The sequence below is a fragment of the Arthroderma uncinatum genome (assembly GCF_011692745.1).
Source record: "Arthroderma uncinatum strain CBS 119779 chromosome Unknown scaffold1, whole genome shotgun sequence".
Classification (NCBI taxonomy): Eukaryota; Fungi; Ascomycota; class Eurotiomycetes; order Onygenales; family Arthrodermataceae; genus Arthroderma; species Arthroderma uncinatum.
In genome coordinates, this window is record NW_022983863.1 from 5,082,941 (window position 1) to 5,097,438 (window position 14,498).

General features: G+C 49.3%; 5 protein-coding genes across 5 annotated transcripts; 3 read left to right on the forward strand and 2 right to left on the reverse strand.

Annotated features, from left to right (window-relative positions):
• Positions 1-184: 184 nt before the first annotated feature.
• On the reverse strand, positions 185-2,819 carry GIQ15_01538 (translation initiation regulator Gcn20; the record flags this gene model as incomplete). The annotated part of the gene is made up of 8 exons (XM_033548955.1): positions 185-536; positions 593-1,061; positions 1,115-1,201; positions 1,261-1,434; positions 1,505-1,808; positions 1,855-1,935; positions 1,986-2,708; positions 2,757-2,819. The coding sequence occupies 8 exons, from the start codon at positions 2,817-2,819 to the stop codon at positions 185-187; spliced, it is 2,253 nt and encodes a 750-aa protein (XP_033409906.1).
• A 1,290-nt stretch (positions 2,820-4,109) lies between these two features.
• On the forward strand, positions 4,110-7,472 carry GIQ15_01539 (uncharacterized protein; the record flags this gene model as incomplete). Its single annotated transcript, XM_033548956.1, has 2 exons — positions 4,110-4,127; positions 4,227-7,472. The coding sequence occupies 2 exons, from the start codon at positions 4,110-4,112 to the stop codon at positions 7,470-7,472; spliced, it is 3,264 nt and encodes a 1,087-aa protein (XP_033409907.1).
• Positions 7,473-8,518: 1,046 nt separating this feature from the next.
• Positions 8,519-8,999, reverse strand: GIQ15_01540 (uncharacterized protein; the record flags this gene model as incomplete). The annotated part of the gene is made up of 2 exons (XM_033548957.1): positions 8,519-8,664; positions 8,723-8,999. The coding sequence occupies 2 exons, from the start codon at positions 8,997-8,999 to the stop codon at positions 8,519-8,521; spliced, it is 423 nt and encodes a 140-aa protein (XP_033409908.1).
• A 513-nt stretch (positions 9,000-9,512) lies between these two features.
• GIQ15_01541 (mitochondrial 54S ribosomal protein YmL9) lies at positions 9,513-10,483 on the forward strand (the record flags this gene model as incomplete). Its single annotated transcript, XM_033548958.1, has 2 exons — positions 9,513-10,320; positions 10,380-10,483. 2 exons carry the CDS (start codon positions 9,513-9,515, stop codon positions 10,481-10,483), a joined length of 912 nt encoding a protein of 303 aa, XP_033409909.1.
• Positions 10,484-12,623: 2,140 nt separating this feature from the next.
• On the forward strand, positions 12,624-13,175 carry GIQ15_01542 (uncharacterized protein; the record flags this gene model as incomplete). Its single annotated transcript, XM_033548959.1, has 1 exon — positions 12,624-13,175. The coding sequence occupies one exon, from the start codon at positions 12,624-12,626 to the stop codon at positions 13,173-13,175; it is 552 nt and encodes a 183-aa protein (XP_033409910.1).
• Positions 13,176-14,498: the final 1,323 nt, after the last annotated feature.

Below are 14,498 nucleotides of genomic sequence, written 5' to 3' on the forward strand. Positions count from 1 at the left end.
ACTTTTGAACTTTTTGTAGAAGTAGTATGGAGTATTTTTATCGTGTATATGGCCGAGTGTGGGGATGGCACAGGCGACCAGCGCATCAGGACTTCTCTACCTCTACTCTACTCTTCCATACCATCTACCTCTCCTGCTATACTTAGCAACATGTAAAGGTGGATGCAATTGTTCATTAATATAACTAATGAGCCTTAGCCACACCAGCAGCGTCTGCCTGGGCGATAATCCTCTTCTTATACGCATTGACATCTCCAGGGAATTTCTCCACAGTCCCCTTATCACAGACCCAAAGACTGTCGCAAACATTCTGTACCATCGTGACGTCGTGAGAAACTATCAAGACACCTCCCTGGAAGTTCTTCAGTGCATCAGTAAGGGCGTCCATGGCTTCGATATCGAGATGATTGGACGGTTCGTCGAGAACGAGAATGTGTGGGTTTGTCAGTGATATACAGGCGAACGCTACACGAGACTTTTGACCTCCGGATAGAAGTTCTAGTTTTTGAAGACCGGTCATACCAGTGATACCAAAACTGGAGGTGGAAAATGTTAGTATTCGAATTAACAAAAGATAATATAGTGGACTCACGCTCCGAGATGCCGTCTGTATTCCTCTTCGGTCTTTCCTGGGTACTTCTTAGCCATGAAGCCGACGGCACTGGTGCTCATATCCAGCGCATCGACGTGATGCTGGGCAAAGAAGCCAATGCGAAGTCTCGGGTGTTGAGAAATCAATCCAGAGCTAGGCTGCAGCTGACCGATAAGCAGTTTCAAGACAGTGGTTTTACCAGCACCGTTAGGTCCAACGATACCAATACGTGAATCCAGCTGGACATCAAGGTCGACATTCCTTAGCAGGACGTTATCCTTCGTGTAGCCGAACGTCACGCCCGTCATCTGAATAATCGGAGGAGAAAGCTTCTCAACCTCCGGAAATTTGAAGTGAACGGTGTACTCGCTCTCCGGGGCTTCGAGGACAGGCATTTTTTCGAGTTTCTTGATTCTGGACTGGGCTTCCGCAGCTTTGGCGGCGTTGTACCTGAATTTGTCGATGAAGGCTATAGAGAGTAAGTATTTATGAATAAATCGCTGTAGTGATATGGCTGCTCACCTTGCAAATGAGCCCTCTGGACCATCTGGTTTTCATATTCGCGCTTGGCGTTCTTCTTTCGTTCTTCCTTGGTGGCGTAGAAAGAGTCTGTATGGCCGTGGTTAGCGGTGCATTAAGCGTGTACGAAAGGATTACATTGACCATACCAAAGTTTGCACCCTTGTAGTAATCCAGTCGTTCAGAGTGCTGGTGGATGATATCCGTCGCGACCTCGTTAAGGAACGCCCTGTCGTGAGAAACGACGAGAACGGTACTGGGGTATGTCTGGAGATAGTTGGAAAGGAAGGTGATGGATGGAACGTCCAACATGTTAGACGGTTCTGCGCACTGTTAGCTCTGTGATCAAAGTAGTAACAAGTGTCCTGGGCGAGGAAACTTATCCCAACGTACCGTCAAGCAAGAGTAAGTCGGGTTCGCAGAAAAGGGCTCGGGCCAGAGCCAGTCGCATTCTCCAACCTCCGGAGAACGTCCTTGTAGCATACTGTTGTCGCTCGGGAGAGAAGCCCAGACCGGCGAGGATACTTGCCGCACGGGGTTCTGCCTTGTCTGATTCCATTTCTGCTAGTTTGGAGTGGATATCGGAGAGAGTGATATCCAGGGCCTCTCGCTCTTGGTCGAGCCTGATAGCATCCTTGGAAGTATCGGCCATGGTTGGCCGCTCTGTCTCGATGGTCGCGAGTTGAGATGATATTTTCTGCCCAAATTAGTATTCTATAAGGTAAGGGGAGGAGTAGACGTACCTCCTGATCAGCAAGTAGGCGCTTTCTCCAGACGTCTGCGTCCAAAACGGCCTGTAGAGCTGGGGTATCATCACCAGTAATCTAGCAGCCGTCAGTACATGATTTGCTCGAAAGTGGTATAGGTTACTGACCTCCTGCTCGACGTGGAGAATGGATATATGTGTTGGAATGGCAACCTCTCGTCTACTGAGTGCACGCAGGAGAGTCGACTTTCCGATACCGTTCTGACCAACCATACCATACCGCCGTCCAAAGGAAAGACTGAGGGTGGTGTCTGTGAGAATACGTTTGCCACCGATGGAAATATCGACACCGTCGACCTTGATATCCTTGCTCTTCGTCTGAGCATCAGCCCCGAGCTGCAAGGGGTTGACGGCCATGAAGAACTCTTCGTATGACTGGGCTTCATCAGATTCCGTAATCAGCCTGGAGGCTTCATACTCGACGTTCTTCATGATCTTCCTGTCCTGCTTGTCTCTGATCTTGCGTTCTGCCCTTTCGAGCTTCTTCCTGTCTACTCTGGACTCGACTTTTCGGGTATTAGCCGACTCCAGATCGACGGTGACGCCTGAGAGACCCAGGGTAGAAGAGATGTTCCTCTGCGAGCCTACGTGGATGGTATGATCCAGCTTCTTCGCGGCGGTGGACACTTGTCTCTTCTCCGGGTCCACGGCGCTCAGGGTAGTGATGAACTTTTCTACCAGGTTACGGATAGCTTCTTCATTCTGAGCGCTGAAGTCTCCAGAGGCAGAGACCAGCAGTGCTGCCACCGCATCCGCCGCCTCTGACAGCGGAGAGAAGCCACTGTGCTCCACGTCGCCGTCGTATGCCCTCGAGGCATGAGTGAGGTATCCCTATATCGTTAGCCATTATCATGTAACTCCATTCTCTATAGGACTCACCACCGCATAATCTGATATTACATGATCGATGGACGGAATCTGCGCTCTGATTTCAGCCTCCATGATGGCGACACGCTCTACTCAAGAACTACTCTGCATAAAATAGCTGCGTTGCTCTACGAGGTTCTTCTTGTGCGTTGTCTTCGTGGACATTTACAGATTACGTAATATCTCTACCCAGCATGAACAAACAGTAACAAGACGACAAGATGGACAAAATAAGAGATAAAAATAACAGATAGACGGAGAGCGGCTAAAGGGACAGGATGGTTGGCCGTCGACTCTTGCGTACCTTCACAAGCCTGCCGGAACGATGCTAGGAGGTCAGGATGATAGGATGGGAGGATAGGGATAGGATGCTGTGCCTCAGCTCCTGCAGGAGACGCGAAGACTCCTCCATCTTCTGTCTCTCCATCTTGTCCATCTTATCTATCTGCTGTCTTCTGCTGTCTTCTTCTGTCTGTCTTCTGTCTGTCTTCTGTCTTTTGCGTCTGTCTTCTGTCCGTCTGTCTGTCTTCTGTCTTCTGTCTGCCCTATCTCTCTCTCTCTGTGAGACGTAGAAGTAACATAACGTACGCTGAACACGGCCGGCAACACGAGCTTCGGCGGCTTCGACCCTTTCAGCTCCCTCGCGGCAGGCCTGAATCCTGGCTCGCTGGCGCTGCTGGCGCTCATCTTGAAACAGCGCCGACCTTGGTCTCCGCTAGAAAGAGACTCACCCCTCCCTGGTCTCCAGCACGCTAGAAGAAGTCTCCCTGGGCCAGGATCAAGCAGCGGACGGAGATGCCAAGTTCGCATGTCGCACTGTTCATTGGCCGGTGCAGGGAAATCGCTTCAGATCTGCCTCTCGCTGGCTCTCCTGGCGCCAAAGGGGCAGGATTTCGATCAGGGAGAAAAAGTAAATAAAGCCTCTAACACGGAACACCTCGCTCAAACATACCGTCATCCTATCTCTCGTCTGTCCGTCAATATCTCGTCCATCGTCAACATCGCATCGTCTCGTTCATCTTGACATCGTCAACATCTCGTCGTCCATCTTCGACATCGCGACACCGCGCCGGCGCCACAGTATCAGATTCCTGCTCCACCAAACCCTCTTGAGCCGCTCCGGAAATCAGATCTCAGCTCGCTTCTCGCTTCTCCCGTCTGATGGAGTGAAGGCGAGCCTCATCCCTGCGTGCAAGCATCCTGGCCGTGGACTCTCTGCGTTGCCTTGGGTAGCGTGGCTGGCCGTGTTTGTGTTTGTGTTTAGATGTCGCCCCGAGCTGCCTCGTCCATCACCATGACACCAACATAGCTGCCGGACGCTCAATTCGCGATACCTGTCTGCTCCTCTGTGCTCTGTCGGCGAGGATGGAATATGTGCCTGCGGTAAGTCTGCGCTCTGCCTCTCGCGGTCACATCGTGTACCACCGTCTACCCCTAGGCCTTCCTTCTGCTCGTCTCTGCTGGTTAACTGACGCTCAACAGCTCTGTGCCGCGGGCACAATTGGTATAGCCCCAGCTGGCCTTGCCCTTGGTCGCCCGGAAACTGTCAAACGCCCCTCGACGCTCGCCTACCAACGAGCATCCTTCTTCGGCGGGGAACCTGATACTGCTCTCTCCTCGCCTCTCTCGCCTCGCCAGCAGCCTCTCTTCTCGCCGCTACATGAACAGCATCTTCACCAGCGGCATCACTCGTCCTTTGGCCCGGGAGAGACCCCACGGCCTCCCAGAACCTCCCCGCCAGACTCTCGCACATTCCCCCTGGAGGAGGAGCTGTCGACCGCTGCAAAGCTGGATGCCCTGATACAGCGGACAGATGAAAAGATACTACTACGGCCGCGTCGAGAGAATAACTTGACGATACTGACTCGGGATGTGGAAGAATCCCCCTGTCCCGAACCTCAATCAGTGCCCAACTCGGGACGGCCGTCGTCCTCCTGGGTTCGACGACTCTCGACAATCACCTCGTCCGTATACGGGAGCTCTATCTCCAGCTCACGGCCCCAATCCCCTTCCGTCAACAGCTCCAACGCCCCCTTTTTCCCGCAAAACCGCTCCTCCAACCCCCCTAATAAGCTGGTCAAGCGGTCAACCTCCCAACTCGAATTCCCTGACGCCTTCGAAACCGCGCCTTCAAGACCGCATCGTTCCAGTTCCATCATCCGTCGCCCGGCTACTAGCCACCAGCGCACTGCTGCCGCCATGCGGCATCGCTCAGCAACCGAATCCCATATTGTGGTAGAAGAGGATATCGCCCTGGTATCGCCACGCACTCAGACATCCAGCGGGATCAGATTGAACGGATCTCCTTCACCCGATCCAGAACCCATATGGCGCCCTTATTTTCGCGGCATCGCATCTAATTTCTCTTCTTTTCGCACTCGACGACGCTCGTCCTCGGTCAGACAACGACGGGAGCGTTCACATCAGCATCTACATTTACTCCTAGAGCCAGACGTTGTACCCACTCTGGTGCTGGCCTCGTCAATCAAGACTAATGAACCGATACATCCACGCTTCAACTCTACCTTCAAACCCACGGAACAATCCGATTCAACATGGGGAAAGGCCATACCAGCTCGCGACCATATCTCGCGCGAGTCAAGCTCGGATAAAGAACGAGCGGCCCCATCTTACGCCGCAAACGAACCCGCTACTATAAAGGAACCCAAGGAGCCCAGGGAACCCAAGGAACCCACACAGCCGTGGGAAGAGTCAATAGTAAAACTGGAGCGGAGACAGCGTGCCTCTCTCGACCTAAAAAGAACCAAGAACCCCGACGGTGAGCTTCCACGAACAAGTAAAAGTGAGAGGTTGAGCGGAAGTTCTATGCGACTACGAAGAAGGAAGAACATCACAGACCCCGAAATCTTCCAACGGCCCAACACCTCCTACCATAGAGAAAACTCCTCTGATGCCACCTCCCCAAAGACATCTCAAGACGATGATATCGTTCAAAAGCCTCGACTAAGGCACTCGCCGCAGTTTAAAGACCTTCGATATGAAGTCCTAAACGAGAGACGGTCGGCACCATCCTCTACCTCAGGTTCTAGGCAGTCATCTGCCGAGCAGAAGATCTACATTACACGAGACCGAGACCAACGCCACTCGGCCGCCGCTTCAGACCCAGCATCTACCATACCAGGATCGGATAATGATACACGCATCTTCTCATCCGGAGATGAGGATGAAACTGATTGTCATAGTGATACGGCGTTTGACTCCTTCCCAACACGCGCAACGAGTAGTCATAAATCTACATCCCGTGGGCCCCGGATAGATACTATCTTTGACCAACCGGACGGCAAATCAAAGTCCTTTGCAGTCGATGAACAACATCAACACCTATCCGTGTCATCTATTCGAAGAAGGTCCGATGTACCTAACGGCAGCCTGAGAAACATCTCGCCTTCGGAAAGTGGTCTCAAGTCCGACGTGCGTAGAATGACACCTTCGCCGAAGACCATAATCACAGGTCCACAGCGCGCGAGTCGGAAGTCTTCATACCCAACGCCCTCGGCAGATAGCGCAGAGAAGCTGCGTTTGTTCGCAGAAACGTCGGACAATGAAGATGATTTCCCTATGACGCTTGGTCCTCCACCTAAGTCACGCTCGGCCGTTACGCTCTCCAGAGCGTCCGACGTCGGTTCGCGAATGAGCGTGTTCGACTGGTCGGAACAACAAAAGCCCACCAAGGATGGCGATTGTTCTGTTTATCGGCCAAAAACCGCCCATGAGAAAAATCTGGCGGATTCCCGTGGAGGACGAGCGGCTGCGCGCAGCGCCCCAAACACCCTACATCTTAGAAGCCAGAGTGTTCCTATTGCCAAGGAGTCCGCTGGACAAAAGGACACAGGCTTCCCTCTTAAGTTCGGGACCTGGGGTCTAGGAAACAAGGGTCCAAGTGAGGATTGGGATGGTGACTTCGACTTTGAAGACTCCGACCAGCCAACGCTCGGCTCTCCGGGCGGCGGAATGTGTACCACTAACAGCATGAAGGTTCCTCAATCTATTCTAGATCGACAGGAGAGCGTGCATGGCCAATACGGTCACGTCCAAGAGCTGACGGTTCTAGTTGAAGAGCTCAAACGACTCCAGGTCCAAGCCAAATCGTTACATATAATGGACGGTCAGTCTGGAGAGTTATGGAAAGAGGCCCAAGGCATAATAAACCTCGCTACGCTTGAAGAAGAGGACGAGGTGCGCCAGAATGGTTGTAAGCACCAACGCCAACGATCATCTTCATCCGCAACATTCGACTCGGGAATGTTTGGCCTGGAATCTAGCCCTGAACCCATGCCCATGCCCATGCAGCTGAACAACAATGAAAACCTGAACAAGCCCTCCCTATCCCTCCCCGGAAAGGAAAATTCGGATCCAAACACAAACATAAACGCGACATTCCCCTTTTCCAAGAAACCACGAAGGGAATCCTCGGCAAAAGCAAGGTCCGTACTCGATAACATTCACCATCTACGGGATCTTCATGATGTCAATGCAACGATCCCACTCGCGGTCAATGATAACCAGCAACGTTTTGCCTTTGATACCCAATCCCTGCGCGACCTCGTTGTACGCGCAGGTGTCATCACACGGTCACTCAAAGACATAGTTCGGAAAGCTGAAGGCGTCTATGTACCACCAGAACCAAACCACCTTACTCCCGACCCGCCGTTCAGCCAGATATTCGTCCATCCCTCAAACCCCATCACCACAAATGGACTATCTTGAAACCTACAAACAACGAGAATCAAGATTACAAAGAACATGAAAACAATACCCTCGGGCTAGGAACCTGTATTTCCATTTTTTCCCTATAAAGCCGTCCCCTTTTTTCGCCCTGCCCTGCCCGAGGGATATTCTAATGACTTGTTATGGCTCATGTGCACACTAAAGAAAGATAATAAACCTTCGACTTCAGCCTTTCTCATATGACCCTTTTGTTGACTAATTATTCTCTCTGTCAGTGCCTTTCCTTATCTTTCTCTTTTTCTCTCCAAAAGCTTACATTCCTTTGCTGTACTACCCCCAAAACTTTTCCTGTTCTCTACTTGGACTTTTAGCTTTTTTTTCCGTGCTTTTTTTTTTTGTCTTGTCTGCATACTTTCTCTTTCCTGTCAAATTTTGCTTTTAGCCGGTAATGACTTGTGGTTTTGTTTTCTTTTTTCGTTTTTGTTCCTTGTTCCTTGTTTTTTTTTTTTACTTTTTTTTACTTTTTTTTTTTTTTGGAAGTTATGGCTGCTTCCTTGTTTCCCCGTTATTCAATTATTCGGGAAGGCTTATGTGAAACGTTGTTGTTGGCTTGGGTTGGGCCTATAGATGCTCCATTGCGATTGGTATGATTCCGCTGAATAGTTATACATGAACAGACCAGAGAGTTATAAATGGGATGAGTGAACATGTCTTTGGGAACAATAAATACATTGCCCTCCACAAACGTATATCGTTGCTGTGCATGTGGTTTATATACCTTTATAAACATATCATAGTAGTTCAAGATTATTTCAGTATTCTAATTGTACATTGGGTTTTCGCTCGTCTTTTCTAATGTTCATCTATTAAGGCATAATCAAAAAAATAGGGAAGAAGGGGGGTGTATGTATGTAGAGATGGGAGATTAAAGAGACGATATAGCAGCGGTTCCTCCATTAAACCGTGCCGAATGAATGGATGGGTTCCCCTTAAGTAGTACAGGCAACAAAAACGCCGATACACCATGTAGAAACATAGGGGATAAATTTGTGTCAAAGGTCGGCTCTGGGAGTCGTTATATAGAATCAATTAGGCTTCCGTTTACCAATATTCCAGCCCCAGCTCCGTAGCTTTTTGACTATCTTTGGCGTCACGGCTACGGTAAGTGGGACTCGAATAAAGATGAAGCTCTTATGTATGGCGTATGCGAGCGCAAGTTGTGTCCATATGCCTATAATCGATTAGTAACTATTGAAATAAGTTGAGATGAAAGGAGGGTCATGACATACTTGCTTCTCCCTTATTTGCCTTTTGTGCTTCTTCAAGATCATCGGCAATGCCTATCTCGTCGTCTTCTTCGGTATGAGGACGCGCATCCTTTTCTGTGCTCGGCCATATTTTCGAGATGGCGTTCTTCACGGAGCCAACAACGATATGTTCATAGTGGCCAATACGATCAACGCCCATTAAACGCACAGCTGCAAAGCAGAACGGGAAGTCCAGTGCAGACAGAAAGAAGTAGATTCCTAGTGCAGCCCATCCGTATTCGCGGGAAAGAGTGCGCATTCGCTGGGAGAACGACGGTTTTGCGGATGGGTTGGGGGTTGTAGAGTTCGAGCGAGTGAACGTTCGGTAGGTATATGATTTTCTTGAGAACTGAGGACGGATATTTCTAAATGGAGAGAAGGTCGAGGCTGTAGATTGGTGTCGTATGGCTGCACTGCGAGAGCTCTGGTGAAGGCCTATCCATGACGGCGACGGCCGGGAGGATTCTAGTGATCTGAAAGGCGCTGTGAAAAGGTGTCTGGCTGGCCCTCGAGCCAACCCTCGCGAGGATATCATGTCTATTGCTGTCTGGATACTTCAAGACGTCGTGTTCGTGGTAGAAGTAGAACTTGAGCTCCGTGTTTGCGAAATCGAAGGCATCGACGGATTTGGCCTTGGCGCATCGTAGCTCCAGAAAAACCTTGGCGCAAGTTCCTTCGAATTTCTATCTCGATCTTACTTTTTTGCTTAACGGCGACAAACACGAGACCATTGAATGAACAGCTGCTCGCGGCGGCCTTCAGTATTACGAAAATGCCTCCGCGGCTACCTCGAAGCTCTGTGCAGCAATTGTTTGCGCCAGTCCTAACACACCAGCTATGCACTCCCTCCAGAATCCTCACCACGACGGCCAAACGGTCCTTTGGCATCAAGCCAATGTATCCTCCTAAATTCAGCCATAAAAACCTCGATGCGGACCTACCGATTCTCGCTGCGCACCCGATAGCAGCCCATCTGCGTAAAGCTGGCTCGCTGCCTCTCCGGACGGGGGCTCTTGCCATCAAGAAGGGAATGACTGCCATCTACGACCCAGAGACTGGCGTACGGACTCCCTGTACTGTTCTCCAATTAGACGGTGCCCAGGTTGTTTCACACAAGACACTCGAAAAGAATGGATATTGTGCTGTCCAGGTTGGCTCCGGGTTTAAATACGAACGAAACGTGACGAAGCCGATGTTGGGCCATTTCAGTGCAAACGGTGTCTCGCCCAAACGACATATACATGAATTTAGAGTCAAGGACGAGACTGGACTACTGCCGATTGGCGAGGTTATCAATGCCGATTGGTTCCAGGAAGGTCAATACGTGGACGTTCGATCCAACAGTCGAGGAATGGGATTTGCGGGTGCTATGAAGAAATGGGGTTTCCACGGTCAAGATAGAAGTCACGGTGTCAGTTTGACGCATCGTTCGCTCGGTTCTACGGCTCCTTCTCAAGGTGGTGGTTCCAGGGTCTTCCCTGGCAAAAAGATGCCGGGAAGAATGGGAAACTATCAAGTGACGCTACAAAACTTGAAGGTGTTGAAAGTGGATGCTGAGAATGGCATTGTCGTTGTTAAGGGTGAGTTTACCTGCCATTCCCCGTTTAAAAAAACATATGCTTACTCTTAAAATCAATAGGGAGCATTGCTGGTCCAAAGGGACGCTGTGTCAAGGTTCAAGATGCAATTAAGAAGCCATGGCCAAAGATCGAGGCTACAGAGCCTGCTCCGGTTGAGGAATAAGCGTTGTATTGTTTCATGAAATTCTTTATATCTACTGTACAATAGCCCTTTAGAGTGGCGTTTACCTGTATTTTTTTTCATCTTCCAACCCCCCAGGAAACGCGCATGAATGTAATTTGGATTGTCTAGGCGTTTAGCTTGCCCTTCTCCCCCAATTATTCACATTCACCCACTTCTCTTAAACCAAACAAATTAAGTAAGGGAGTAGCCTCCCGCCCACAATCCCATGCTTCCAAACGCCATGCCAAGTTATAATTGTACAACCGTAGGTTAAAAAGGGGCGATGTGAGTTCGAAATCCTCGGTTTAGATCACTTATATTGCGCCTTTAAAGGGATCCTCCCCGGATTTGTTTAGCAATGGCACGGTTGTACCATCCTCCATCTCGAGGCTCCAGACTTGAGTGTTGAACTACACAATTATTAATTAGCATACCGATATTCGCCAACAGCGGTCAAATTTACGTCTATAAAAGCATGCATGGACTTACATAGCCTAGTCTGCCCTCTCTCATGCTCTTGAATCGCATCTTTCCCTTTCCTCGAGTTCCCTTCACCCAGAAAGATATATCGATACGGCCATGAAGCTGGTTCATCTCCCCGCTTATCCATGGGATCTGTTGCGCGAAGTATATCTCATCGCCGAGAAGTTCCCGGGCCTGGGGGGAATGCCGGAGAGCATACAGCGTACTGCTCACGATACTAGACGACGACTTCTGATAATTGAAAATCGCGAGACTAGAAACGCCAATTATGGCCAAAAATATCGGAATAGTGCGTAGCCATCGTCTATGGGAGTTGATTGAAGGTAGTTCACGGTCTGCTCTTCGTGAGAGTAAGGGACCGCTATTTGGCTGAGGGGGCGCAATGAGTGTGCGGCGAGCAGGTATCGATGCCCGGATAAGTGTGGTAGGCTTTAGAAGGGGCCTATGGCACCGTATGGCCCGGACGGAGTTCATGGCTGCGGCTAGGAAACGGTGGAATGGCGATTGCGATTTGGTTGCTGGTCATGGATTTAGGTTGCAGGCACTTTGATGATCGGGAGGTTCAGATTTTCCTGATCCGGTCTAGGCCAAGCCTGTCTACTATCAACATCTCTACTCCATACATCTATCACTGTATACAGTCCACTAGTTACTCGCTTGTGAGGGCATCGTGGACCTGAGCGTGTCTAGACAATAACTGATTCTGTGGGCAAAGCTGGAATACAGAGAGCGCCGCATCAACCGCCTACTCTATGCTCGTTCCGCCTATCTTTTAACAGTTTACCCGGTGTCTATCTACCTATCACCTCAGCAAGCCCGTGTACGCACGACTTATACTGGTAAATGAAGGGAACTAGGATACTTCGACTTCCTCCCGTTATATTTCTCATATGGGTTTCAAGTTCTACGCAACTAAGAAGCTCCCTCCTAAGTAACAGGGGAAGGCCCAAGATGGGTTCGACCAAGCGCTCATCCAAATAGCATCGGGGTCTTGTATCCATAAGAACCTATGGGAACATGTGGCTATGTTGGCCGTGAGAGCTGAGCTTCCTGGTTCCTGCGCGATCTGAGTTGAATTTTCTGGTTCACTGCAAAACAGGCTCACAGGAGAAGCTCCAATACCGTGTCATCAGCTTAAGTGCAAATATAGCAAGCTCCCGCGCGTAATTAATTAGATGCCTGGCGATGGCTATAGCTAATTGTTGCACAGTTCAGCTTTCGAGAGCTACACAAGATTCTATTCTCAATCTCAAGCCTGATCTGCGGAACTATCCCCGCTGGAAATTCTCCCGGCAAATCGTTGCACATCCTTCCTGCGTCTCGTTTGCTCAGGACGCCAGCGGATAGGTACGATGCCAGCATGCTCTATTCGTGCATGTGCACGTCATTAGGTCTTATATATACGAGAGTTACTGTCGTGACAAGGATATATATAACATATTTCTATTATCTAAGCACCAAACATAAGGTAGTATTCAAGACATCGGCTATGCAGTCCGCTAATCTACACGAGCCTACAGGACGAAGGATTACGGTCCAGTAAACCTCTCGCCACATTATGTTTCACTTGATCCTCCGTCAGTAGATATATAAAGCGAGTGAGGCCTGACCATTGATTCTCTACTCAGGCCATTCTTCATACACTGAATTATCCATCATGCAAATCATCTGGACTGCTCTTCTCCTCGCGAGCTCTGCGCTTGCCTTGCCCGCAAACCCCAATGGCAAGGGGGACAACTGCTGTACAAAAAAGTCCTCCCATACGAAGAAGTTGACCGTGAAAGACTTCGACTTCCATGCCTCATACATCTTCTCCACTCCAGCCCACCAGAACTCATGGGGATACGTCAACTTTGGACTGTATAACCCCAACACCGACTACCAGCCCAGCTGCAACGCATCATCCAACCAACTGTCGGACTTCTTCTACGGCAACGTCAACTACAAATGCACAGACCCGTCCGGTTACGAGACCACCTTTAGTTTCTCCCGTCCAAACAACGACCTCCGCGTAAACCAGACCTGGGCCTGTAAAGACGAAGGCTCCCACTTTACCGCACACGCCGGCGCTTTGCTCAAGCTCGACTGCAAGGAGACCAAATGGCAGAACCCCGACTGGAAGCCAGGCCAGTTCTACTCGACTCGGGATATCACCTGCACGCATGTTGATCGGAAAATCCCCATCACGGATCTGGAGGCAGTAGCGTAAGATGTTGTCTGTTTTCCTGTCTTGACGAATTGATATGAACCGTTCTTAATGTTTGGGGGTTTATGTTTGGGGGCATGTTTGCCCACTTGCTCTATACTTGCCTACTGGAGTTGGGACTAATGCCTTCTCCCATTTGTAAATACCCTGTGAAATGCCCACGAGAAATCAGAATTTAATGTTTTCTTTCTCTCTGCAAGGTGTAGAAATAAAGCCTAAAAATGCCGGATCCAAGTTTTAGTGTTGAGATCGTCATCTGATAGCCTCTCGGTTGGGATGTCTTAGACTATTATTAGGACCAACAGCGCACACATATAGCACCGGGCCCTATAATGAAACAAACTTCCCAAAAAATATGACTTTGCCAACACGTCGGAGTCGCTTATTTATGTTTAAGCATTTTCAAGTTGAAGTCTGCGCATTTGAGAAGACCAGTCACGTGTTTATTGACCACGACTTATCTGATCTTCATCTATGAGACGGCGACCTCGAGGGTTCCTTATATACAAATAATTTTGGGGATAGACCTATTGGCTCACAAGAAATAATATATTCATCATGTCCTCCACGCGGTTACGAAAGACGTTTAAATATCCAGACTCACAGAGCGATGATGATAGTCGTCCTGAATTAGATGAGCAAGGTGGGTAGTATTGACCTCCTCAGGCGATACGACTACCCCTGAATGCCTACTAAGAATATATAGAGCAGGAGGCCTTGATCGAATCACTTCGCAAGGATAATGAAGCAGGGAACGCCTTTTATCAGGTACTTCAAATATCCTTTTATGGTAATATGGTTCGATATGTTAACAGAACTATAGTTAATTCTAGCTTTGGTCCCTTGCATTTCCAGCTTAATATTTATACCCACAGTTGTAGCATACAAATCTGCCTTCTATGATAGATTTTATGCGCTGCTTAGCATAGTGTCTCTACTCCTGACGGCATATTATGTAAAATATTTTCCTTTGCCGCAACTGGAGTCAAGAAAAAGACACGCTATAAGCCTGGCAGAGGAGAAGAAGGACCCTATCAACCGATACGCTGTTACAGTCAACGCTGTTCTTACTCTCTTCATGATTCTCGTGGGATTTTTGGGTTACCAACGAGATCCCGAGAACATATACCAGATTTTATACGTCATCCCAGCTGGTAAGCTCCCCCGCCCCCAGTAAGCTTATCAAAGGCTAAATATTCACTGGACGGTTTTCTTGCGTAGTGATGCTCTTCACAGCTGTTGCAGCTCGGAGAACAATGGTTTCAGTCGACCTCGATGAACTGGAACGTTTGCGGTATGGGTATAAAGGGGCATAATCATACCAGT